At 52.8% G+C, this 26,770-nt stretch overlaps 1 protein-coding gene across 7 annotated transcripts in view; it reads left to right on the top strand.

Annotated features, from left to right (window-relative positions):
- SEC14L5 (SEC14 like lipid binding 5) overlaps nt 1-21,714 on the top strand; it is a 42,747-nt gene extending 21,033 nt beyond the window's left edge. For 4 of the 7 annotated variants that reach the window (XM_060284892.1, XM_060284891.1, XM_060284890.1 and 1 more), the window contains 10 exons: nt 2,153-2,265; nt 4,622-4,811; nt 6,375-6,463; nt 6,558-6,628; nt 8,226-8,397; nt 12,045-12,179; nt 13,188-13,322; nt 13,797-14,024; nt 15,602-15,780; nt 18,063-21,714. In XM_060284892.1, the coding sequence (XP_060140875.1) occupies nt 2,153-2,265; nt 4,622-4,811; nt 6,375-6,463; nt 6,558-6,628; nt 8,226-8,397; nt 12,045-12,179; nt 13,188-13,322; nt 13,797-14,024; nt 15,602-15,780; nt 18,063-18,168 (1,418 nt within the window). In that variant the 3' untranslated portion in view covers nt 18,169-21,714. The remainder of the gene's footprint in view (nt 1-2,152; nt 2,266-4,621; nt 4,812-6,374; nt 6,464-6,557; nt 6,629-8,225; nt 8,398-12,044; nt 12,180-13,187; nt 13,323-13,796; nt 14,025-15,601; nt 15,781-18,062) is intronic. The other 3 variants (XR_009559036.1, XM_060284893.1, XM_060284894.1) reach the window with 3 other exon arrangements.
- The last annotated feature ends 5,056 nt before the right edge of the window (nt 21,715-26,770 follow it).

The following is a 26,770-nucleotide window of genomic DNA, read 5'->3' as shown; positions in this document are numbered from 1 at the left end:
AAATTTTTTTTTTTTTTTTTTACTGCACTTCTGCCCTTTTCTGTGCGCACACTCTGTGTGTCGTGCCCTGTGCCCTCCCCATTTTGCACTAGGCCTTCCCTTCCCTTTCTGTCTGTGCTGTCCACCAGCAGAGCCAGTACTCAGGATGGCTGGAGGGAGGCAGGATCATGCCCCTTCCACCCTGCTCTGTGTCACTGAGCCTTTGCTCAGAAGGAGAAAGGGGCCTCACATCTGCCTGGAGGCCGGAAGGAAGCTGGCGTCTACTGCCTCCCTCGTGTTTCCTCCCTCATCCCCTCCTTGCCCCCTCCCTGTCTTCAGCATCTCTGCTTCTGACCACTCTGAGGTGTTGCAGGGGCTGGGTGGTCCCTCCACAGCATTCCTCCTGACTCTGTTTACCCAGGTGGCTACTGGTGCAGTTGCCATGACCACCAGCCCTGGGCTTTTTTTGTTTTGGAGGGAAACGCTGGGTCCTGCTGCTGGATGTGTAGACATTCTGTTTGTTTTCTTATTGTGCCCTCTGCACACAAAGAACAGTCTATGCCCATGAAGGCTGCTCTTTGTGGACCATCTGCACCCAGGGCTGAGATGCTAAGATGCTGAGATGCCTCACCATGCCAGCATCCGCCACCACAGCAGTTCAGAGTGGGCAACAAGACCTCAGCTCCGAGTCCCGCCTCTAAATGCCGGCACATGCTGACCTCAAACAGCCCAATTGTGCGAGACAGGATTGAACAGTGGGCATGATCCATGCAGCTCTCAGGCTGTATTTTGGGGTCAGGGCTTTGTCTACCCAAAACCTCGAACCCCACAATGGGGCTGGGAGGTGGAAAGGCAAAAAGGACTGGTACTTATCCGCTGCCTCCTTTATGCTGGGCACACCACAGGCATTTACCTGTTTGAGTTATGGAACCTCTCTTGGCCTCAGTTTTGTCTTCTCTAAAGTGGGAACGATAGTGACACCCGCCTCCCAGGGCTGTTGGGAGCTGGCTCAGATGATGCATGTCAGTAGACATGAGCTCATGTTGTCAGTAATCTTCAGAGGGTGGGGCAGCTCCAGAGGGTGGGAATTTTTTTGTTAATTGGAGTATAGTTGATTTACAATGATTTTAACAACAAAAAATGATTTATTTGCAACACAGCCCAGTCCCCATCATTTCAATACAGCACAGGAGTAGGAAAGAGTCACACTGCAATCATCACACTGCCAAGCTGCTGAGGGATCCTGGCTCCCTGGCTTCAGTTATACACATATGTATTCTTTTTTTAATATTCTTTTCCATTATGGTTTATCCTAGGAGGCTGGATATATTTCCCTGTGCTGTACAGTAGGACCTTGTTGTTTATCCATTCTAAATGTAATAGTTTGCATCTACCAACCCCAAATTCCCAGTCTATCCCTCTTCCTTTCCCCCTCCCCCTGGCAACCACAAGTCTTTTCTCTATGTCTGTGAGTCTGTTTCTGTTTTGTGGATAGGTTCATTTGGGTCATATTTTAGATTCCACATATAAGTGATATCATATGGTATTTTTCTTTCTCTTTCTGACTCACTTCACTTAGTAAGATAATCTCTAGCTGCATCCATGCTGCTGCAAATGGCATTATTTTGTTCTTTTTTACGGCTGAGTAATATTCCATTGTATATATATACCACATCTTCTTTATCCAACCATCTATTGATGGACATTTAGGTTGTTTCCATGTCTTGGCTATTGTGAATAGTGCTGCTGTGAACATAGGGGTGCATGTATCTTTTTGAATTACAGTTTTGACTGGGTATATGCCCAGGGTGGGATTGCTGGATCATATGGTAACTCTATTTTTAGTTTTCTGAGGAACCTCCATACTGTTTTCCATAGTGGCTATATCAACTTACATTCCCAGAGGGTAGGAATTATCTTGATTTCTGAGGGTCAAAGGGACACATCACTCAGCACAGTGAGATCCAGGCTTGCCCCAGCATGAGTTTTTAGAATCACCTTGGAAATGGGTTGGGAACACTAGAAGATCTGAAGACCAGTGGCTAACTGGTGAAAGGGTCACCGTGCGCTTGGAACTACGTTTAGGATTCAAGGTAGCCAGTAAGGCAAGGGTTTCAGAAAGGGTAGACCATGCAGCATCTCCTGCTGTCCTGAACCCCCTTTTCTCCTCCAGGGGACAAGCTGGATGCAGACTACATTGAGAGGTGCCTGGGCCATCTCACACCCATGCAGGAGAGCTGCCTGATCCAGCTGCGGCATTGGTTGCAGGAGACCCACAAAGGCAAGGTGGGTCAGGGCTGGGGCTGTAGCGACTCAGCCTCAGGCATGGGGGGAGGAAGGGCCAGGTAAGTAAGTCTGTGTAATTAGCAATGCTGGACACTTCTATTTGGCCTTCTCTTGTTATATCTTGTCTCATGCATTCTGTACGTAGCACTGATAGCATGGTTTCCCATCCTTGGCATAGTTGACATTTGAGGACGGACAGTTCTTTATGGGGGGCCGTCCTGTGCACCATAGGGCATCGGGCAGTGTCCCTGGACCCCACCCATGAGAGGTCAGGAGCTCTTCTTCCCCAGCTGTGACAACCAAAAGTGGCTCTAGACATCGCCAATGTCCCCTGGGGAGCACAGTCATAGCACAGTCACCACACAGTCACTATGTTCACAAAACCTTGCATACTGTTCTTTTCTAAGAGATTTAATGATTTGCGAGGGTTGATTTTTGACTGCACCTGGGCTTTGCCTTTAGACTCTAAGCCCCACTCATGAGTGTCCACCATGCCTGTAGGTCTCAATCACGGGCCTGATCTTCAGCTCTGTTGAATAAGAGCTTCCAGCCTAGTCGTGAGTTGCTTGCCCTTCCTCCCCTCCCTCCACCGGGGGGCAGACAAGGGAGTTACTTTAGTGTTGGGCTGGGATGTAACCTGTTTGCCTGTTTCCTCATCTGTAAAATGGGTACAATGTGAGCACACCCCCTGCCCCCAGAGTGAATTACAAGGGACAATCCACTCCGTGTCTGGCTTAGCACAGCACTCAGGAAAGTGCACTTTTTATGGGGGCTGGCTTTCCCTTGACTGTTGATACTTGCCTGAGGGAAGGAAGGAGAGCGGTGGGCTTTAGCTTGTCACCTCTGCATGTTAGTTAGAGTCTGGGTTATATGTGTTAGGAATGCAGCTTGAATCAACTAGAGAAAAAAAGCGGGGGTAGGGGTTTAATTGGCTCATGTAACGAACTGTTAAGTGGGGTGTGTTAGTTTTCTGGGGCTGCTGAAACAAAATACCACAGACTGTGTGTCTCAAAGCAACAGAAAGTTATTCTCACAGTTCTGAAGGCCAGATGTCTGAAATCAACGTGTCAACAGGGTTGGTTCCTTCTGGCGGCTGGGTGGTTGGGGGAATCCGTTCCATGCCTCTCTCCTGGCTTCTGATGGCTGCCAGCAGTCCTTGGTGTGTAGATGCGTCACTTCCAGTCTCTGCCTTTGTCTTCACGTGGCCTTCTCCCCTTTTTACATTCTGTGTCTGTATCCGAATTTCCCTCTTATAATAAGGACAGCAGACATTGGAGTAGGGCACCCCCTAATAGAGTACGACCTCATCTTAACTAATTACTTCTACAAAGAGCCTATCTCCAAATAAAGTCACACTCCGAGGTTCTGGGTGGACATGGTCTTGGTGGGACACCATTCAGCTGACCACGCAGCCTGTCTCAGGGATGTCCCGAACCAGGACTTTTTTTTTTTTTTAATATTTATTTATGTATTTGGCTGCAGCATGCAGGATCTTGTTAGTTGTGGCACGCGGGATCCTTGGTATGTGGGATCTATTTCCCTGACTAGGGATCGAACCCGGGCCCCCTGCATTGGGAGTGTGGAGTCTTAGCCACTTGACCACCAGGGAAGTCCCATGAAACCAGGACTTAAATGCTGTCGAGACCGCTTGGTTCTTGTATCCGTTTATGTCTGCTTCATCCCCTCAGACATGCTTCCTTGTTGAGCTTGGATCTGTGGCTGCTTACAGCTTTTTTTTTTTTTTTGCGGTACGCAGGCCTCTCACTGTTGTGGCCTCTCCTGTTGCGGAGCACAGGCTCCGGACGCGCAGGCTCAGCGGCCATGGCTCACGGGCCCAGCCGCTCCGCGGCATGTGGGATCTTCCCGGACCGGGGCACGAACCCGTGTCCCCTGCATCGGCAGGCGGACTCTCAACAACTGTGCCACCAGGGAAGCCCTGCTTACAGCTTTGAGTCTCCCCTTTGTCTCGGTAGAAAAAGGGATTCATGCCCCTTTCTTCAGATTTAAAATTGTCTAAATGCTCTGATTGGCCTGGCATGGATTTTGTCCACCGGAGGCCGTAGGAGTGGGGTCCTGTGATTGGCAACGCTAACTAAAACCACCGCTGGTGTTGGGAAGGGGGTAGGAAAAGCAGTTCCCCAAGAGAAAAGAGATGTCACCGCCAGCACAGGAGGGGAAGTTAGGAAGCCCAAACTCAGACATTCACTGCAGTCCACCCTTGGCTGCTTCGTGGTTGAGTTTAACGTCCTTTTCCCAGCTAAGTGTTTGTCAGATAAGACAGGAGACTCATTTTCCAGTTTCACCGCCGGGCTTAGGGAATTCCACGCTAAAGGCTTTCTCCTCCTTCTCTTCTCAGATCCCCAAAGACGAGCACATCCTTAGGTTCCTGCGGGCTCGAGACTTCCACCTGGACAGGGCCCGTGAGATGCTGTGCCAGTCCTTGAGCTGGCGAAAGCAGCACCAGGTGGACCTCCTCCTTCAGACCTGGCGACCCCCTGCCCTCCTGGAGGAGTTCTATGCAGGGGGCTGGCACTACCAGGACATAGGTGCGTCTCTTTACCTACATAACATGGAGTGTACACTTGGGTCACTGTCGAATGCACGTTGAATGCCCCTTTTCATCTTATCATCTTATTATTTTTCCTTTTGGCTCTTCTGGGCATCTGGAGATGCCTTTGAGGTGATAACCCAGCCGCGAAGGCAGAGCTGGAATAGACGTTTGGGCTGGAGACAAGATGTTTCTCCCAGGGGCTGGGTCAGCCCACCATTACTTTTTGGCTGCATGAATACTGACTGCATTAGTGTCCTGGGACTGCCTTAGCAGATTACCACAAACTGGGTGGCTTAAAGCAATAGCAGTTTATCCTCTCATTGTTCTGGAGGCTAGAAGTCCAAAATCAAAGTGTCAGCAAGACGGTGCTCCCTCCGAAGGCTCTGGGGGAGATCCTTCCTGCCTCTTCCAGCTTCTGGTGGCCTCAGGTGTTCCTTGGCTTGTGGCCACGTCACCCCAATCTCTGCGTCTGTCTTCACACAGCCTCCCCTCTCGGTATCTCTCTGTGTCCTCTCCTCATCTTTTAAAGACTCCGGGTCACTGGATTTAGGGCCCATACTGATCCAGCATGATTTCATCTTGAGATCCTTAAGTAATCACATCAGCAAAGACCCTGTTTCCAAATAAGGTCACATTCTGAGGTTCTGGATGGACATGAACTTTGGGGAGGACACTGTTCAACCCACTACAAATATCATCTCTGGATTTTTTATTAATCTGCCATTGATGCCAGCGCCTGTTATGCTTTTCAATGTCCTTTAGTTAAAAATTCATATGTATTGATTAGGGCAAGTGCTTGAGTCTCCTGAAGAACCGGTTGACACGCTTGCTTTCAATATACAGTCGGTCTGTGTTATTCATGGATTCTGTATTTGTGAATTTGCCTACTCACTAAAATTTATTTGTAACTCCCAAATCAATACTCAGGGAGCTTTCACTGTCCTTCACGGACAGAGTGACGAAAAATCTGAGTCACCCGACGTGTACATCCATCCCCAGCTGAGGTTGAACAAGTGTCCTTCTGCCTCCTTGTTTCAGCTCCTACTGTAAATGAGTAGCCTTTCTGCAGCCTATCTAGTGCCATTTCTTTTTTCTTGCATTTTGTGCTTTTTTGTGTTGATTTCGCATCGTGCAGAAGCACTGTGTTCCTAAGCGCACGAAGGCTGTGATGCACCTTCTGGAGAAAATTCATGTGAGATAAACTCCATTCAGGCACGAGTTACAGTGCTGTTGGCCATGCGTTCAACGTTAATGAATTAACAATGTTAATTAAACAAGGTGTCCTCAAATAGAAACACACGCAGAACAAAGTTACACACTGATCGATCGACTGACAAAAATGTCACGACCAGAGGCTGGCAGAAACTTAACCTCCTATTCCCCCCTTAGAAGCAGTGGTTCTGAGTTCCTTGATTCAGTGTTCGAGGTGACTTTATAGAAATTAACTACCGCAAATAACAAGAATTGATTGTACATATATAATATATATGAAGGATTATGTAAAAGTATGTAATTCTGTTTTCCTTTTGTCCTCCACTTGCTCGGCCCCGCCCCAAAGATGGCCGCCCCCTGTACATCTTGCGTCTGGGCCACATGGACACCAAGGGCTTGATGAAGGCCGTGGGGGAGGAGGTGCTGCTGCAGCATGTGAGTTGGGGGTCCCCGCTCCTGGGAGCCCCCGGGGTTTCCTGCGGCTGGAGCAGCCAAGTGAACATTCGCCAGCACCTTCTCTGCTTTCCAGGTTCTTTGCGTCAATGAGGAAGGACAGAAGCGGTGTGAAGGGAACACAAAACAGTTTGGCCGTCCCATCAGGCAAGAACCCAGGCAAACTCCCCCAAACAATAAAAACAGCCAAAGTTCACTGGGCATGGATGCCGTGCCAGGCAGCCTGCTAGATGCTTTACGGAAATGTCCTCACCCAATTCTTACAGTTACCCTACGAGGCAGGGGCTCTCAGCATCCCTGTTCTTTATGGAGGGGAAACTGAGGCTCAGAGTGCTGAGGTCTTCCGAGGCTGCTGAGCGGGGAAGGGGCAGAGCTGGAGTTTGAACCCGGTCCTATCTGGCTTGGGCTCGCGGACTTTCTCCCCGTGCCATGCAGCCTCCTGGACTTGGCTTTTCGAGACCAGCGCTCCCACCCCAAGAGCCACCCTGCCAGTGTCCCAGGCAGGTGGACCTCGCAGGTGTCATGGCACATCCAGTGACCCACTGCCTCCTCGGGCTGCCCCAAAGTCCTATTCCTGAGCGGAGTTTCCCACACCAGTCCTTACAGTGGCATTGCCCCCAAAGGTACTTAACCTTTCTGAGCTGTGGCTTCCTCTTCTGTAAACCCTTCCTAGGGTTTCTTTATGGCTTATCAAAACCAATGACTTAATGGGAATTCCCTGGAAGTCTAGTGGTTAGCACTTGGCGCTTTCACTGCTGGGGCCTGGGTTCAATCCCTGGTCAGGGAACTAAGATCCTGTAAGCCATGACTTTAAGAGGTGATGCCAACACCACATAGCACTTCCTGTGTAGCAGGGACTCTTCCAAGCTCCTTGAGTCATGTCACCCTATCACAGCCTATAAGGGAGGGACAGGCAGGACCTGCTACTGAAGTTTTTATCCTGAAATATCCTGATCTTTGTGCAAATTAAGCTCCTTTGCTATTTAGAGCTTTCCTAAAGGGGCATCCATTGGGGTTGGAGTGGGGAATCGATCAATCATCATCCTGGCCAGAAGCGGAATGCCCCCCAGATGGCTCAGATGACAGGGTGTCATGAAGGCACTCCTAGGAGTGGGTGGGCAAGGTGAAGGGAATGAAGCTGGATGGACAGGCTCCCGGGGACCACTTGCTGCAGCCAAACAGTCGTTTTCCTAATGAATTGGTTCTAATGAAATGGAGGCACAAAGAGGTTAAGTAACTTAGCCAAAGCCACACAGCACATGCCAGAGCTAGGATTTGAACCCAGGCCATCTGGCTCTGGAGTGTGTGCTCTATTTAGCAGTCAGCATCTTTTCAGCAATTAGTAGTAAAAACTGGCTTTTAATGAGCATGTGCTATGTGCCTGTCCTTGCAGAGAGCTTTACGTAGACCATCTCATTTAATCCTAACAATGGATGAGCTGGGGACTGTTACTGTGATTGCCGCTGTCCTGATGAGGAAGTGCCTGTGTCACACAGCTCTCAGGCACTTGAATTTGGGTGCTTAGCCTTGGTGTGCACACTCAGAACCTCCATGTCACGTGGCCTCCCCACGGTGGCAGGGTCCACAAGAGTGCCCTGTGGTCCCTGCCCCTTCTGCTCCCAGCGCTGCCTTACTGAGCCTCTCCCTCCATCCCTGTCTGTGGGCTCCCAGGTCCCTGAGGATGGTGTTGGGGGCCCTGGGAGGTGGCCGAGCGAGGTAGAGTGAGGGGGCATCTTTGCCGCAGCTCCTGGACCTGCCTGGTGGACCTGGAGGGTCTCAGCCTGCGGCACCTGTGGCGGCCAGGGATAAAGGCCTTGCTGCACATGATCGAGGTGGTGGAGGACAATTATCCTGAGACCCTGGGCCGGCTGCTCATCGTGCGAGCCCCCCGCATCTTCCCTGTGCTCTGGACGCTGGTAAGAAAGAGCAGGAGCCTGAGATGGGAGGGGCCCTCTGTGAGCTGCTCCGCCCGATTTTCCTGCATTGTTTCCTCTAATTACCAGCTTTATTGAGATATACTTCATTTCCCATAAAGTTCACCCTTTTGGGAGTTCCCTGGTGGACTAGTGGTTAGGATTCCGGGCTTTCACTGCCATGACCCGGGTTCAGTCCCTGGTCGGGTAACTGAGATTCTGTAAGCCGCGTGGCACAGCCAAAAAAAACCCCAAAACAAACAAAAAGTTCACCCTTTTAAAGTATAGAATTCAGTGGTGTTTAGTGTACTCACAGAGTTGTGCAACCATCACCACCAGCTAGTTCTAGAACATTTTCATCACCCCAAAAAGGAAGCCCTGTCCCCATTAGCAGTTCCTCCCCATTCCTCCCCCCCGCCCCCTGCAACCACTCATCTACTTTCTGTCTCTGTGGATTTGCCTGTCCTAGCTATTTCATGTGAGTGGAATCATACAATGTGAGGCTTTTTGTTTCTGATTTCTCTCACTTAGCATAATGATTTCAGGTTCATCCATGTTGTAGCAAGAATCATTTCTTCATTCCTTTTTATGTCTGGATAATATTCCATTGTATGGGTGGACCACATTTTACATGTCCACTGTCCTGCTTCGTGGACGGGAGAGCCACACTTAGAATTGTACAACATTCCTGGGACTGCTGTGAGCTGATTCCGAAGAGCGTTGGGATCCTGTGCTATTGGGATCTTAAAACTTTTTGCCCACAACCCACTTTATGTGGCCACCTGGTCTCCTCGTGTGGCTCGTGCCTATACACACACACACACACACACACACACCCCCGAAACAACAGATTCTCAAGTGGTGGTTATCGTAACTACTTACAACATGCTCTTTGCTATTCTTTTCTAGTCCGCTCCACTCAAAATAGGCTAGTCACAGAGCTAAATTGATATCACAACCACTACCGGATTATCACTTGCAGTTGAAAACCACTGCCCTGAGGCCTTGCTCCCGAAGTGTGGTCTGCAGGCCAGAGCAATGTCAGGTCCCTCTCCATCCTACAGACTCGGGGTCAACATCTTACCGAATGCCCTCGGGATTCGGTGCCTGGGAAAGCCTGAGAATCTCTGCTCTCCCTAGAGGTTCAATCAGGGTAGATTTGTGAGTTGAAAGTTAAATGGATTCAGTGTTTTACTAAGTGCCTGCTGTGTGCCAGGCACCTCTCCAGGCCCTGGGGATGCAGAGTGTGTACCCTTGCGTCACGGGGTGTGGGGGGGAGAGAAATCCAATAGCCCCACGTGAGTAACTGCTTCATGATGCCCTGTGACATGGGCTTGGGGACGTTCAGGGTTCTTGGGGAGACTAAGTCAGGGGGCGAGGGGGTGTATAATTTAGGTTGGGGAGCTGAAGACGCTTCCACTGAGAAGGTGACATGGGTTGAGACATGAGGAAGGAGTGGGAGTCAAGTGGGAGAAGGGCGGGAGGAAGGGTGTGGTGGGTAACCTGCACAGCGCGTACAAAGGCCTGGAGGCAGGGCCCGGCTGGGTGCTTCCGAGGGACTGAAAAATCAGTGGCCAGAGGAGGCTGGGAAGATGCTCAGGGCCCAGTGCCTGCAGAGTCCAGGCTGTGGCGAAGATGGGACCTTGTCCTGGGGCAGTAGGGAGCCATGGCAGGACTGTTGGAGGAGAGGACATGAACAGACTTCTGGGGCAGAAAGTTCCCTAGCTTCTGGGGCTACTTTACAGCTCCGTTGGGGATGGGCTGGGGAACAGGAGCTGTGGGAGGGACAGGCAGGATCTGCTACTGTAGCATTTTATCTTGAAATATCCTGATCTTTGTGAAAATTAAGTTTCTTTGCTGTTTGGAGATTTCCTAAGAAGATGCACGTCAGGTGGGGGTGGGAGCCAGTCGGTCGGGGTCCTGGACAGAAGCAGATTCACCCAGGTGACTCCAGTGGGGGTGTGACACAGCATAACTCCTCAGGGGTGTGGGCAGGATGGGGAGGCCCCAGGGGCTGGCCACTGCCGTAAGCCCTGACGACCCCAGGGCTGGAGGGACACGAGGAGGGAATGTCCTTGTTACTGGAGCCCTGAGAGAGCTTCGGCAGGTGAGGGTGGCGCAGGTGAGGGTGGCGGCTGCCAGGGGCACCGGAGCAGGGAGGGAGCAGGGAAGACGCACCCACCTCCCATCTCCTGCTGCCCCCGCCCCCCTTCCCCCACTGGCCACACCAGATGAAAGCCAGTGCACAGAGCCAGGTTGCTGAGGCCCACAGGGACCACCTCCCGGGATGGGGGCTGAAGGAGTGTGACCCACACAGGTGGGATTTCTAGTTCCCAAATGATTTTTTAAAAATATTTATTTATTTAGGCTGCACCGGGTCTCAGCTGCAGCACACGGGGTCTTTGTTGCAGCATGTTTAGTTGTGGCATGCAGACTTCTCAGTTGCAGCATGCATGTGGAATCTAGTTCCCCGACCAGGGATTGAGCCCAGGCCCCCTGCATTGGGAACATGGAGCCTTACCCACTGGACCACCAGGGAAGTCCCCCAAATGATCTTTTGCCTGTGGCATTCCTTGCTGAATTGGCTTGTGCTCTACTGTGCTAAGTGCCTTCCTCCCTCCCCCTTCCCTCCCTCCCTCCCTCCCTTCCTTCCTTCCTTCCTTCCTTCCTTCCCCAACTATTTCCTGAGTCAGGCACCACCCCAGCATTGGGATGCTGTGAAAAACCAGACTGACGTGCAGCTTAGAGCTTGGTGTTGAAATACTTTCCATCCGGGATAAATGAAACATGGTCATCCACACAATGGAATATTATTCAGCCATGAAAAGGGAGTTCTTTGGTTTTCTTTTTTATGTTTTTAATTAATTTTTATCGGAGTATAGTTGATTTACAGTGTTGTGTTAGTTTCTGCTGTACAGCAAAGTGAATCAGTTGTACATATACATACATCCACTCTTTTTTAGTTTCTTTTCCCATATAGGTCGTTACAGAGTATTGAGTAGAGTTCCCTGTGCTATACACTAGGTTCTTATTAGTTATCTATTTTATATTTAGTAGTGTGTATATGTCAATCCCAATCTCCCAATTTATCCCTCCCCCCCCATTTCCCCCTTGGTAACCATAAGTTTGTTTTCTACATCTGTGACTCTGTTTCTGTTTTGTAAATAAGTTCATTTGTACCACATTGTTAGATTCCACATACAAGTGATATATTTGTCTTTCCCTCTGACTGACTTCACTCAGTATGGCAATCTCTAGGTGAAAAGGGAGTTGTGACTCATGCTACAATGTGGCTGAACCTTGAAAACATGACGCTCAATGAAAGAAGCCAGTCACAAAAGGCCACGTGTTGTGTCATCCCATTTCTATGAAATCTCCAGAATAGGCAAAAAAAAAAAAAAAAAAAAAAAAGCATATTGGTGGTTTCCAGGGGCTGAGGGGAAAGGAAAGGGGAGTGACTGCTAACAGGTCTGAGGTTTCCTTTTGGGGGGAAGAAAATGTCTTGGAATTTGAGGTGATGGTTGCCCAACATAGTGAATGAACTAAAAGCCATCAAATTGTTCACTTTAAAATGGTTAACTATGTTCTGTGAATTACACTTCAATTAAAAAAAAAACAACGTTCCGTCTTGCCCCATCTCCCCCTCTCAGATCAGCCCCTTCATCAATGAGAACACCAGGCAGAAGTTCCTCATCTACAGTGGCAGCAATTATCAGGGTCCCGGAGGCCTTGTCGACTACCTGGACAAAGAAGTGATCCCCGACTTCCTCGGGGGAGAGTGCCTGGTGAGGCCCCAGCCGGCCCTGCGCTTACGGCACGGGGAGGGTCTGTGGCCTCCGAGAGGCAGGGCTGCGGATGGGAGGTGGGAGGAGGGCAGGCCCTTTGTGTGTGCTCTGACGTGGGGAGGGCCTTGCTGGCTCTTTGGGGCAGAGCTTGTCCTCTTTGAAGGAGGGGCCTGACCTTGGTTCTTTCAAACATAGTGAGCGAAACAGAAGTTTCCCGAAAGCTCAGAGACCAGGCCAGGCAAAGGCTTCCCCCTCTGTATTCCCATCCAGGACGCTGCTAGGCAGCAGTTAGAGTTTAGCTGCTGGCTTTGCACACTCTGCTGCAAGGGGAGGGGACTCAAATGTCCCAGCGGCCTGAACCCCGAAGCTGGTGTACCCAGAGGGACTTATCCCCAGCCCACAGCCTCATGGCAGGGGATGATCAGGAAACTGTTTCCAGGGGAGGCGGCCCCAGACCCCCTTTTTCCCCCCAGACCACTTTTATTGCCTGCCCTGGAGGGTGAGATGCTAGGCAGGGGTGACCCTATCTCATGACTGTGGGAGGGCAGGCCTTTTCCTTTCTCCAACAGAAATCTCAAAGAGCAAGCTTTCACGATTTCAGGGTAAAGAATGACGTTTCCTGGGCTTCCCTGGTGGTGCAGTGGTTGAGAGTCCGCCTGCCAATGCAGGGTACATGGGTTCGTGCCCCGGTCCGGGAAGATCCCACATGCCGCGGAGCAGCTGGGCCCGTGAGCCATGGCTGCTGAGCCTGCGCGTCCGGAGCCTGTGCTCTGCAACAGGAGACACCACAACAGTGAGAGGCCCGTGTACCACAAAAAAACAAAAAACAAAAGACAAAAAACAAAAAATGACGTTTCCTAGGAATTTTGCCAAGCTTACCCAGGTCTCCCCAGTTGTCAGGATATATATGCATGTTATAAGTGTGGTTTCAGGGGTCACAGAGCACCTTTCTATAGGTCAGCCAGGCCTGGCTGGGCCCTGACTGTCTCTGCTGTCTTTGTCCCCCAGTGTAACGTCCCTGAAGGAGGGCTGGTCCCCAAGTCCCTCTACCTGACGGAAGAGGACCAGGAGCACAAAGACCAGCTGCAGCAGTGGAGAGAGACCTACCAGTCGGCCAGCGTGCTCCGCGGGGCCCCCCATGAGGTGCCGGGGTCCCGGCCTGGGCGGGCCTGCTGGGCTGGGTGTCGTTGTAGGTCAGGGACCCCGAAGTGGAGTCTGAGTTGAGGGTTCTTGTGCCCGTGATGTGTAGAGGATGAGGGCTCAGGAGAAACCTGTAAGGAGGGCGGGGCAGAAGCTAAGCCAAGAGCCGGTTTTAGCCGCGGTCTAGCCCAGCCTGATCCGTGAGGAGAGCATGGCAGGGGGCCAGCCTCTTGTACCCTCATATCATCCAGTCACTGGCTGTGGGTCACCCTGCGGTCACCCTGCTTCAGGGTGGATCCTCCCAGGCATTTTTCAGACAGGGGTGGTTCTGTTTGTCCAGAGCAATTCTTGGACTTGGGGTCAGGGCTGAGGGAATGGAGACTGGGGTGGGCACCCACACCCCTGCAGCCGACTTCCCCACCCCGGCTCCCGCCAGGCTGGACGTTCAGACCTCACCTGTCACCTGTCCCCACGTAGGTCGCAGTGGAGATTCTGGAGAGGGAGTCAGTCATCACCTGGGACTTTGACATCCTGCAAGGGGACGTGATGTTCAGTCTGTACCACACCAAGCAGGCTCCCAAGCCGGGCCCCCGGGAGCCTGGTGCCAGGGCTGGCGGGCAGCTGACAGACAAAGGCTGGGCCCTGGGTGCAGATTACAGCCGTGTGGAGGCCCCCCTCATCTGCCGGGAAGGGGAGAGCATCCAGGTTCTGTTTCTTTCTTTTTTTTTTTTTTAATTTATTTATTTTTTTGTCCATGTTGGGTCTTTGTTGCTGTGCGTGGCTTGTCTCTAGTTGCGGCGAGCGGGGGCTACTCCTTCGTTGTGGTGCACGGGCTTCTCATTGCCGTGGCTTCTCTTGCTGCGGAGCACAGGCCCTAGAGTGCATGGGCTTCAGTAGTTGCAGTGTGCAGGCTCTAGGGCGCATGGGCTTCATTAGCTGTGGCTCGCAGGCTCTAGAGCACAGGCTCAGTAGTTGTGGCGCACGGGCTTAGTTGCTCCGAGGCATGTGGGATCTTCCCGGACCAGGGATCGAACCTGTGTCCCCTGCATTGGCAGGTGGATTCTTAACCACTGCGCCACCAGGGAAGTTCCTAGGTTCTGTTTCTTCGTTCATTTATTCATTCATCACTCAGGACTGAGTGTCCACTGTGTGCTGGGTTCTGGGGATACAGCAATGGACAAACTGGACCTGGTCTCTGGCCTCAGAGACCCTGTGGGACAGTTGGGGAGAAAGATTCTGGCAGGGCCCCATCCTCAGAATTCCGAGACTCTTGTCAAAGATGCAGGTTGCTGGGGCCCACGGCAGGAGGGCCGGCTCAGAACCTCTGGGCGTGGGGCCTGGTGTCTGTATCCCTCACCTCTCACTGTGATTCCTTATGCACAGTCACGTTTTCAGAACCCAGGCAACAGAGAAACTGTAGGTCTGGGAACAGCACTCGGACGTGTCACCAGAACGTGAGCCACCCTGCTGACCCCCACATTCTCCATGAGGCCAGTGCTTGCAGGTCAATCATCACCGGCCTCAAACACACACGCACCCACGCACGCACTGGCGAGCAGTGCAGATCTTACTGGAGGTCTCCTAAGGGAATTGAGCAGACAGCTGTCACATCATACACCAGCACCCCCGCCCCAGGGTCCCACCGAACATCCCAGCCCTTTTTCAAAGTTGCTCTTCTTATAAGAACTAACACCCTCCTGGGCTTCCCTGGTGGCGCAGTGGTTGAGAGTCCGCCTGCCAATGCAGGGGACACAGGTTCGTGCCCCGGTCTGGGAAGATCCCACATGCCGCGGAGCGGCTGGGCCTGTGAGCCATGGCCGCTGGGCCTGCGCGTCCGGAGGCTGTGCTCTGCAACAGGAGAGGCCACAGCAGTGAGAGGCCCGCGTACCGCAAAAAAAAACCAAAAAACGAAAAAAACCTAACACCCTCCTTTCTTGCTGTCCCTCTGCCCTCAACAAACTCTAAGCACATTTAAGCTCCCTTTCCAGGTCTCCTCAATTTGCAAATCCCACTCGGCAGGACAAGAGCCCAACAAAATCCAGGTGTTTAACCAAACCACACCTCTGTTGTCCTATAGCCGCACCCCCTAGGCCTTGACCCCCACCCCCCATCTCGATTAAGAGGAAGGCTCTCAGCTGCCAGGGATATGGGGTAACAGTAGAGGGGAAGCAAAGGTGGCTTTGGGACACCCCAAAAGGAAGGATTTGCTGGTGGACTGGTTTAGAAAGGTCTCCTGTTCCCTGGTGGACCAGGGCCTCAGGGGCGTGGCTGCTGTGTTTCAGGGCTCCCACGTGACCCAGTGGCCTGGCGTCTACCTGCTCCAGTGGCAAATGCACAGTGCCCCTGGCCACATGGCCTGCAGCCTCCCGGGCGTGGAGGATGTCCTGATGGCCCTGCACAGCCCTGGCCCCAGGTGCAAACTCCTCTACTACTACGAGGTGCTGGCGTCTGAGGACTTCAGGTACGAGGGGCCCCCGACTCCCCTCCAGACCAGGCCCACAGCATGCCTGAGGCCACTTCCTTCTGGGCCAGGGACACTGGATTCACCTCCTCTGCTTGCCCTCAAGCTTCTCCAGGGGTGGGGCCCTGGCATGGGTGTTGTTAAACTTGCCCGTGGCTCAGCGCCCTTTCATGAGCGAGCAGATCGCTGTGCTGCTTCAGCCTCAGCTGCAGAACCCTGCCTTCAAATGAAGCCATGCACAGAAGCCTAACATACCAGATTGATTGGTGGGGGGAGAAGGGGAGCCTGAGCCCTCCTATGTGTACCTCCCCTCACTCCTAGAATTCCATAAAACTGGGTTTGGACTGCTCTAGAACATTCTAGAATAATGCCTCACAGACAACTCTCCCCAAGTGTTGCTGTCAGAGAGACAGGGATGTGTAGTGGTTAAGACCTCCAGCACTTCCTGGTTGCTCTGTGACCTCAGGCAAGTCACTTTAGTTCTCTGAGCCCCAACTGTTAAATAGGAGCCCCTACATCATGGGGCTGTCCTGAGGATGAGATGGTTGGGGGAAGCCTGCCCTTCACCTGAGCATACAGTAAGCACTCAATAGTGGTTTCTTCCATACCTTGTGTTTTATCTTTTAAAAACAAGTGTGATTTTGCATCCTGCTTCGTGATATATCTGTGTAGTTTCCTTCTAAAAATGATGCTTTAAATTGTTTACCGATGAGTAAATTTGAGGCTCCAAGAGGGTACTGAGTCTGGACCCATATCCAAGGCAGAGCTCCAGGGATCCTAGGGGCACATGCAGCTGGCACAGGAAATGCTGGGCCTGGGGATTCCCTGGCGGTCCAGTGGTTAGGACTCCACGCTTTCACTGCCGAGGACGTGGGTTCAATCCTTGGTTGGGGAACTAAGATCCCACAAGCCATAAGCACACCCCCCCAAAAAGAAAAGAAATGCTGGGCCAGCATCTTTACTCCAAAGGGAGACCCCACAGGGTGTCAGAGGGTGGTGATTCCCTTTGGGAAGCAGCCTGTTTTGGCCATTGGGGCTCAATGTGGGAGAGAGAGACTGAGGTCCAGAGGCACTCAGACACACAGACACCTGCCTCTGGGGTCTGCTGCCGTCGGAAGGGCAGGTGGAGGCTGAGGGGTGGGCCGGATGCTGCTTGCCAGCCTGTCTTGTCTGGTCAGTGTGGGGGAACCTTGCTGCCCTGACCTTCAATAGTGTCAGGAGAGAACCAGTTCAAGGCTGCTCTCAGTGGGCAACCGGTGGCCCTGGGGAGGCCAGACAGATAGGGTCTGCCATCATGGAGCAGGAGACCACGTATCCACACCCGAGCACCGATAGATGCCATGAAGTTATTCCAGCCTGGGGTCCTTGCTCAAGGTCACACTCCAGGAGGTGCTAGAGGCCTTAACATAGGGCGCTGTCAGAGCCCAGGACCAGGCCTGGCACAGGGTGGGCAGGGGTGCGGGGGTGTGGGGGAGGTGTCTGGGAAGTGACATTGGAGTTGAGATCTAGGCAGTGTGCACACGATCACCTGGAGGGCTCGTCAAAATGCAGACTCTGATTGTGCAGCTCTGGGGCGGGCCGGAGAGTCTGCAGCTCTAACAAGCTCCAGGAGATGCTGGTGCTGCTGGTCCCCGGACCACACTTTGAGTAGCTGGGCCCTAAGGCTGCACTCTCCAACCCGGTAGCTCCTAGCCAAAGGTAACAATTTAAACATAGCGATTAGAACTAAATAAAATTAAAAGTTCGGTTCCTGGTCACACTAGCCACATCTAGAATGCCCAGCAGCCCCATGTGGCCAATGGCAGCCGTGTTGGATGGCGCAGATATGGGACATCTGTTATTTGTCATAGCAGAAAGGTCTCCTGGACACTGCTGCTCCGTAGTCTGGAGTGGGATTTGACTGGGCAAATTGGGCAGGAGAAAAAGGCTTCTGGCAGCAGGTGTAGACACACAAGGTCCCACGATGGGAGGCAGGTGTCAGAGGAGCTGAAAGGAGGCAGAGAGGGGAGGCTGGAGATAACGGGGTCCCCTCTGCGCCATGCTAGGCCCCCGGGTCAGGGAAGCCCCTGAATGGTAGGTGGAAGGCTGGGCTCTTGCGGGGAAGTGGGTGCAGGGAAATGGGCTGGGCTTCGTTTCTCATCACAGCTTCACTTGCTTTTCCCTCTGCACTTGCCCTCTGTGCCTGGGGCGGTTACCAGCCTTGTGGAGAGGGCCCTGGGGCCTCATTTGCACCCAGGGCTGTGTCACCACCAGAAGGCAACGTGCGTGTGCTTCCTCCCCAGGGGCTCCATGTCCAGCCTGGAATCCTGCACCAGCCGCTTCTCCCAGCTCAGCGCCACCACCTCCTCCTCCGGCCAGTCCCACAGCAGCTCCCTGGTCTCCAGATAGTCAGGACCGAGCCCTGCGGGGCAGCCTGCTCGCCTCCCACATCCACAAGTATCCACGAGGCCTGGGACCATGTGGGCTGCAGCCCTGGATCTGAACATAGCCAAAGTCGGGCTGGCTGGAGCCCTGTGGGCTCTTGAAGTGGTGAGAACAGAATCATCTCCGATGGGGCTTCGCGTACGAAAAGCCAAGGGGTGGGCTAACCACGTTCAGGTCTGGGGGCTCAGGGATGTCATCAGGCTCAGTGCCCCCCTGCACCCCGCCACCTCTGGCTCTGCTTCCCTGGGGTGGCCTCCCTCTCAGGGGCCTCCTAAGACTATTGGGGTTCCCCCCATAAGAAGCAGGAATGTTGGGTGTTCGCCATAGCATCTAAACCCGTAGCGATGCCCTGGGTCCCAGGATATGCTGGTGAGCAGTCATTTGAGTTACAGGCCCCACTCTGTGGGGGAGCCGCCTACCCTGGACTTGAAGTTCATTTTCCCAGCACATGACTGGGCAGGCCTAACCCTGACCACCCCTGACTTGAAGAGGGTGGGAAGGCCCAGGTTTTCTGCTGAGTTCCAGGCAGTGATAAAGCGGCTCTGGCTATCTTTATACACTCTGGAGGTCCCTTTCTCTCCTGGGAATCTGTTTAATTGAAATTTTTTGGTTGTAAGTCACCTCCCAGTGGCTTAAACAAAAAAGGGTGACCAATCATGTGTGCATGTAACTGGCCAGTGTAGGAGGACTTGCTTCAGGTAAGGCTGGATCCAGGCTCTCAATGTGTCATCAGGACTCCCCTGTGGGGTGGGGGCTATGACTTTGTGGAAGCTGCCCTGGGGCAAATCTGACCCCCAGAACCAGCTCCAATATTGAAAGACCTTCCCCGAGTTCCTGCATGGGAGGGGTGTGGGTCTCCTTGGGGTCTGAGGACATTTTTCCTTTCATTTCCTGGGCCTGCAAAAAGGCAACAGGTCAGAGGTCACCACTGGCAGCCTGCAGTCTGATCTGGCCTGCTTTTAATTTTTTTGTTTTTTTGCGGTACGCGGGCCTCTCACTGTTGTGGCCTCTCCCGTTGCGGAGCACAGGCTCCGGACGTGCAGGCTCAGCAGCCATGGCTCACGGGCCTAGCCGTTCCACGGCATGTGGGATCTTCCCGGACCGGGGCACGAACCCGAGTCCTCTGCATCGGCAGGCGGACTCTCAACCACTAGCGCCACCAGGGAAGCCCCCGGCCTGCTTTTAGTGTTTTTGTTTTTTGCCTAAACAAAAGGTTTAAAAATTGGGGCATTTCACACAGAAATCAGGATTTACAGCTTCACTTAAGCATATAGGAGTGTTGGCCAAACAGAGCCACTATTGCTGTGTAAAGACAACACAGCTGCGCCCCTGGATGGGGCCACCCCAGTCCCCACCCCTCTCTATCAACCCACCGCTAGCCCACATCACTCACTTGCATTATCTGCCTGGGAGGGACTTCACTGAAGTAGCTCCACAGTCTGGGGCGAGAGACTCAGCGTTACTCTCATCTCACAGCTTTGCTTACAGTTGGGGTTGTCTCTGGCCGACACCCAGAGTCGCTGGGCCTTGCCCAAGGGGTGGGTTCACAACCAAGGGGATGTCACCTCCATGCAAGCTCGACATGACGGGGCAAGGACCTACTTCCATGCCACCCTCAACCCCATACCTGGAGTAGAGGGAAGGAGCCGTCCTCAGAGACCCCCTTCTCCCTGCAGAGAGGGAGCCTTGCCCACCTTTAAGGTTTTCAGTTCACTTCTCAGATATAGGAACAAAATCCCAAACTCTGTATCCTGCATTAAGGTGTATGTGTACATGCATGAGGGAGAGAGAGAGGGAGGAAGATTGGAGACATTCTTAAAACTAATTGCTCCCATGTCACCAGGCGTTTATCGCTGGGAGCAATCTGCAATATTTTCAACTATCTTTAGGTGAATTTCTAGCTTGTCTCTACAAACTAGAAGCATTTTGGGGTAAGCTGCCCTGGCACTCCCCGCACACTTAGTGTCTAGGACTAGCCCCCAGTGAAGGATGGAGAAGCCTTTCCTTCACTTGAGTTTATAAGTAGCTTTTGACAAGTGGAACCTGGATCTGCTGATTCCAGAGAGGAAGGTCGGCTATCAGCTGTGCAGACTTAGCAGCAGCAGCGATAAGGAGCCTCAGCCCTCTCTTTTTGAGAGCTTGCTCTCCTCCCCACCTCGGGAGAGCCCCAGCTTCAACAGGTTTAAGCAACAAAGGGAATTCCCTGGCTCCTGTAACTGGGATGGCCGAGGGTGGTGCTTGCTTGCTTCAGGTACGACTGCATGCAGGAGCCCAGTGTCCTCAGGCTCATGTGCTGATCCTTAGCCTCACCCAGGCCTCTTGTTTCTGCATCACTTTGCATGCTGGCCTGTCCTCTTGTCCACCTTCAGGGGAAGGTGGCTGCCAGCAGCCCCTAGCCTACAACCACAGGGCTCTCAATCTCTAAGCCAGAAAGAGACTCTTTCCATCTCAAATCCCAGAGAAGGCTCTGACTGGCCCTGGGCAAGTCACGTACTCACTCTTGTGGACATACTGGCCAAGAGGCTGGGGGTCCTGTGACCGACATTCCCTCCAGAAGCAAGAGTGGAGTAGGGGAGGGCCAGTCACCCAATGGACAAAGGGAGCTGGGCCACAGGAGCAGCAGGTGGCCACAGTGGCATCTGCTATTGTTCTTCTGTGCTGGAGGTCCCTGGGGCCCATGTTGGAGCATCATCAGTCAGTAGCCATTCTTCTTACCTTTGGGAGGCTTGGGGTTAAAAATCCCAGGAAGCGCTGCCAAACTCTTGGCTTCTGAATTCCCCAGACCCCAGGGCTGGAAGCTCCTTGCCTTGGTTTCTTCTTCCATCTTGTTCATTAACCTATTGTGGCCAGGACAGAAATGGCCCATTAGCAATAGGACCTGCCCAGGCACTGGGTTTAGGAGCCTGGGTCATAAAATCTCGACAAAGTGGGGTTCAAGCCGCAGCCATCCTTTCACTAGCTGTGTGACCTCCAGCAGGTGACCTAACCTCTCTTTGCCTAAATATCCTCATCTGTAAACTAGGGATAGCAGAGCCTACCTCATTCACTGGGTTGTAGTGGGATGAAACAAGAGTGGCTGTGAAGTCCTCAGCCTGGCACATGGAAAGCTCTTGATAAAAGTCAGTGGTTATTCTGATTATTTAATGCTTCTCATCCAAAGACTCCAGACTTCCTGTGAGGACATCCGTCACTGTTTTACACACTGTGCATCTGGAGAAAAGTGGGAGATTGGGATACTAGTTACCTCTGACTTTCCCTTTTTAGAAACTGCTTGTGTTCTCTGGGCACATCCACTCATCTGTAAGAGCATCATTCCAAGTGGTGTTTCCCTCAACAAGCTACAGAATGTTCTCCCCACGGGTTGAGACTTTTTTTCCTACCCTGCATCTGGAATTTCTCCCCCTGTAAAATGAACTGATCACACAGTCTGTTTCAGCCAGGAAAACACGATGTTTCTTGTTCACCGGATCGTTTGCTCCAACCAGAAGCATTAAACGTTTTAGATTTGGATATACCTCTGTTGTCTACTTCCTAGAACCCTGGAGGTTTCCCTGGATTTGTTCAAGAATTACTCAGCTGTTGCTTAAAAGACTCAAGAGCATGTTCAACAGGGGTGACATCACCCTTAAGGGGTTGCAGATTGGTTCTCGGAGGGAAGAGGGTGGCACAAAAAAATCACGTTTTTAACATATAAAGCACAAATATAGTGTATTAGTTTCCTAGGGCTGCTGTACCAAATTACCACAAAGTTGTAGCTTAAAACAGTAGAAATTGATTCCCTCACAGTCTGGAGGGCAGAAGTCTGAGATGAAGGTGTTGGCAGGGTTGTGTTCCCTCCTAAGGCTTTAGGGGAGGATCCTTCCTGCCTCTTCCAGCCTCTGGAGGCTCCTGGTGTTCCTTGGCTTGTGGCCACATCACTCCAGTCTCTGCCTCTGTCTTTACCTGGCCTTCACCTCTTTGTGTCTTCTCTTATATAAGGACACCCAGTCATTGGATTTAGGGCCCATTAAATCCAGGATGATTTCATCTCAAGACCCTTAACCAGTTACACTGGCAAGAATGCTACTTCCATGTAAGGTCACATTCTGAGGTCCTGGGTGGACATGAATTTTGGGGCGACACTATTCAACCCACCACATATGCATACAGTGCATGAACAGACACATGTGCAGTTTTCAGTGTATTAAATGCGGGCCTCTAGGCCCCACTCATCACTGCCAACACCGAGTCTTGGGAGTGGGCTCCTGGATTCTACTTGCCAGGTATCCAGGTGAAGGTGAGGGCCCTGCTGTCCATCTTCCTGGGCTGCTCTGCCCTCTCCCCTGGGTTTTACCCAAGTCCCAGAGTTGCATCAGAGGACAGCCAAGTCCTGACATCAGGAGGGGGCGGGGGCCTGTCTGGGGTGGCCCCTGTCCTTCCTGCGAGTGCCCCTGGGACACGGAGTAAGGTGTCACAGGCGTCGTGGAATTCCCTTTTTTTTTTTTTTTTTTTTTGCGGTACGCGGGCCTCTCACTGTTGTGGCCTCTCCCGTTGCAGAGCACAGGCTCCGGACGCGCAGGCCCAGCGGCCATGGCTCACGGGCCCAGCCGCTCCGCGGCATGTGGGATCTTCCCGGACCGGGGCACGAACCCGTGTCCCCTGCATCGGCAGGCGGACTCTCAACCACTGTGCCACCAGGAAGCCCGGAATTCCCTTTTTTTTTTGGCCGCAGCCGTGCAGCTTGCAGGATCTTAGCTCCCCGACCAGGGATTGAACCCGGGCCCCCGGCAGTGAAAGCGCTGAGTCCTAACCACTGGAGGGTCCCTTGCTTTGGAGCAGGAGGCCAAGGGCTGTCGGGGTAGCAGAGGAGGTGCGGTTCCTGTGGCTGCGTTCGGCGCCCCCCCATCCCCCCCGCCCCCACCCGCCCGGAGAGGTAGCAATCAGCTGCTGCTTTTCCACTGGTTGCCCAGGAGCTGTTGGGCAGGGGCTCTCACAACAGCCAGCTGCCATGGGTGTGGCTAAGAGCTCCCTGTGGCAGGCGAGCTGGGGTCAGGTCTGAGCTGGGGTCAGGTTCCACTGCTGACGTCTGGGAGGCCCCTTGGGTTTTCGGTCCAGAGAGGGCAGAACACAACACACCCAGCCTCCCTGTGGCCCAAAGGCTTCCTCTGGGACCAATTCTCCCTCCGAGGCCAGGGGCCTCTGCAGAGGAGGCGGGTCTCAGGGTGCGAGTAGCTCTTGTGGGAGTTTGGGCAGAGCCTGGAAGGAGCTGGAGAGAGCCGGAAGGAAAGGTGCTGGGTGGCTCTCAAACTTCTCCCCAGCCCATTTCCCCTCCCCTCCCTTCAGCACCCACCAAGGCACTGCTGAGAAATGTGGGTCCCCAAAAGGCACAATTTGAAACCCCTGACCTAAGAGTCCTGGAGCCAGGACACAGATCCTTCGAGAATCCCATGAAAGCTGTGGCATCACACTTGAATCCCGTTTCCATTTCAGGGCCCCTGAGCCCACCCGTTGACCCCAGGATTGGAATCTTTTTCTGGGGTCTTTCCAGATACTAAAACTAAATAAGGAGCAGCCCAGCAGCTGAGACACATGTCACCATGGCAACTGCCCAACACACAGAACTCTTGGGGTTCCAAGTCAGGCCCCCAGGACTTCTAGTACACATTCTGTGCCCGGGAGTCTTCCATCCCTCCCATGGGGTGGGGAGGGAACACTTGCACAGCCATAAGTAGCCCATGTTAACCCCGACCAGCAGTACCAATGACTTAGGCTCCTGTATATTCGTGTCACAGGTGTTCCCCCAACACCACAGGTAGGTACTGGAATCTCAGACACTATCTTGCCTCCTGCTCCATGTCCCATCTAAGCTCTGCAAATTCCCAACTCCAAAATGTCATGAGTTTCAGATTCTTGGGGTTCCAAGAGACCCCAAAATCCAACACAAACTCTCTCAAGCAAAATGGGGATTTACTGGTCCATGTAATTGGGAAGTCCAAGAATGCTTCAGGTATAGCTGGATCCAGGGGATCAAATATCCCCCTTTCTTGGTTGGGTTCTTCTCCATATTGGCATCACTCTCCTCCATGTGGCCCACACCCTGGATGCTGGACAATCCTGGCAGAGTTTCTCACCCCCACTTCCAGCAGAAGTTCCACGGTGGGCTCTGATTGGCCGATTGGGACAGATGCCTATCTCTGAACCATCCACTGAGACCACCTGGGACTTGGAGGGAGGTGACAGTGCCAGCCAAACCACAAGGATGGAGACTGGGGGAGAGGTATTACCTAAAGGCAACGTGAGGGAGGCTCTCGGCTGTGGCTCTCGATGCCCTGCCCACCTTCCCTGGGCAGAGGACATCTGGATATATGAACCTGCAACCCTCTCTCTGATGGCTACCTCTTGTGGCTGGAGCATCACCCCGTCCCTGAGAAGGGCAGACTGGAAGTGCCAGGGAGTTAACCCCCAGGAGCAGTTCTCAACCTGATGAATGAACGTAGGCTGATAAACACCCTCAGCTCCCTGTGAGCAGGTGGCCAACTCCGAGGTGTTCTCTCCACCCCCCAGAGGTCCCAGGGGTTGAGCCTGGCCGCCCACAGTGGGAGCTGCTCACTCAGGCACCGTGTACGGGCTGCCTTCCCTTCCCAGACTCACTTTTCTGTCCCCCAGCAGGGCTTCCTGGGGTCGCCTCCCAAATAAACTACTTGCCCTCACATCCCAGTGTCAGGTTCTGCTGCCAGGGGACCCAGCCTAAGAAGGGAAGTTACTGAAAGAAGAGAGACTGGATGCTGGGCAAAGATAGATACCAGTGGGTCTTCCCCGGTGGTCCAGTGGTTAGGACTCAGCGCTTTCACTGCTGTGGCCTGGGTTCAATCCCTGGTCGGGGAACTAAGATCCTGCAAGCTGCACAGCCTGGCCCCAAAAAACAAAAAAAATTAAAATAAGTAAAATAAAAAAAGATAGATACCTGCTTGTGACAAATTTTTTAAAAATCCATGGGCCAAAAAAAAAAAAAAAAAAAAATCCATGGGCCACAGGGAGGGTGAATGTGGGCAGGACTCACATGGCTCAGAGTGTCCTAGGGACCCTCAGGCACGCCACGATGGACCCTCCCCAGGTACTGCTGTGCTCTCTCTGGCCTGGAGTCCACTAGGCCTGTGCCCAGCACTGTAACTCTCCAGCCAGCTGCCAGCACAGTTGAGAACAAAGATGCCCTCAGTGGACGTCAGACCCTTCAAGACCAGGGTTTCCACAGCTTGTTGCCTCAGGATCCCCGGGGGTGCTCCCTGTAGATTCCTTGACCCCCCCCCCCCCAACTCCCGCCCCTGAGATTCTGATTCAGTGGGTCATTCTGGGGGAATACATTCAGACCTGCAGCCAGGCTTGGGAGCTGTCTTAAGAATATGCCAAATTGGGCTTCCCTGGTGGCGCAGTGGTTAAGAGTCTGCCTGCCGATGCAGGGTACACGGGTTCGTGCCCCGGTCTGGGAAGATCCCGTATGCCGCGGAGCGGCTGGGCCCGTGAGCCATGGCCGCTGAGCCTGTGCATCCGGAGCCTGTGCTCTGCAACGGGAGAGGCCACAACAGTGAGAGGCCCACGTACCGCAAAAAAAACAAAAAACAAAACAAAACAAACAAAAAGAATATGCCAAATCGATTCTAAGGTGCCTGGGAACTTGTCCGAGCTCTTGAAACTATTTCCTACCCTTGAACACTGGCGGCAAAACATCAAAGCAGCCCAGGGGTTCATTAAAAGAAAGCAAAATATGGGACTTCTGTGGCAGCCCAGTGGTTAGGAGTCTGCGCTGCCACTGCAGTGGGCATAAGTTCAACCCCTGGTCAGGGAACTAAGATCCTGCATGCCACACGGCGTGGCCAAAAAATAAGTAAATAAAAGCAAAATACAAAACTAAACTTCCAGGTGGAGATGAAACACAAGGTCCCTGGAGGAACACGTGAACTTGGTTGTTTATATTTCTGGAAGGAGGAATAAAAACCTGCTCCTGGATCTTTGGACAAGTGGCGGTCAAGTTCCTGGACATGCTGTGAAAACCACTCCCCTCTTTCCTCCAACCTGGTCACAAACTCAGGATGGGGGCTGAGTGAGAAGGGAGAACTTTTGGTGGCTTGGTGGTGGGTATTGTGGGCTGTGGGCTGATGGGTCCACTAGGTGCTTGATGAGATGTGCCCCAGGACACCGACAGACCCTGGCCTGTGGCACCTACTGTAGGACCCAAACATCCTGTTCCCTGTAGGGAATGTCGCAGGCTGGCACGGCAGCTCTCCACACCCTGTCTCCAGGAGAGACAAAGACATACAGACCCACAGATGCATCCCTGCAGGAACTTGGAGGCTGGGAGCTGGCCTGTGATATTTCACTTCTCTGACCCGAATACTTCCTTTCTAAAGTGAAATTAGACCTGTGTTACAGTAGCTCAGCTGCAGTGATGGGTTCAGTCAGCCTCCTGCATTCATGTTCCTTTGCAGCTTTTCATCAAGGGGTGAAGCTTCAAGAGGCTTTGCATCTCTCCCTGGATCCCGATCTCCACATTCATCCCAAGCCTGAGCCAGCCCCCTGGAGGATGACACCA

This window comes from Globicephala melas, chromosome 15, assembly GCF_963455315.2.
Source record: "Globicephala melas chromosome 15, mGloMel1.2, whole genome shotgun sequence".
In the NCBI taxonomy this organism is placed as follows: Eukaryota; Metazoa; Chordata; class Mammalia; order Artiodactyla; family Delphinidae; genus Globicephala; species Globicephala melas.
Note: the sequence above shows the minus strand (reverse complement) of the source record. Positions and strands in the feature narration are given on the sequence as shown.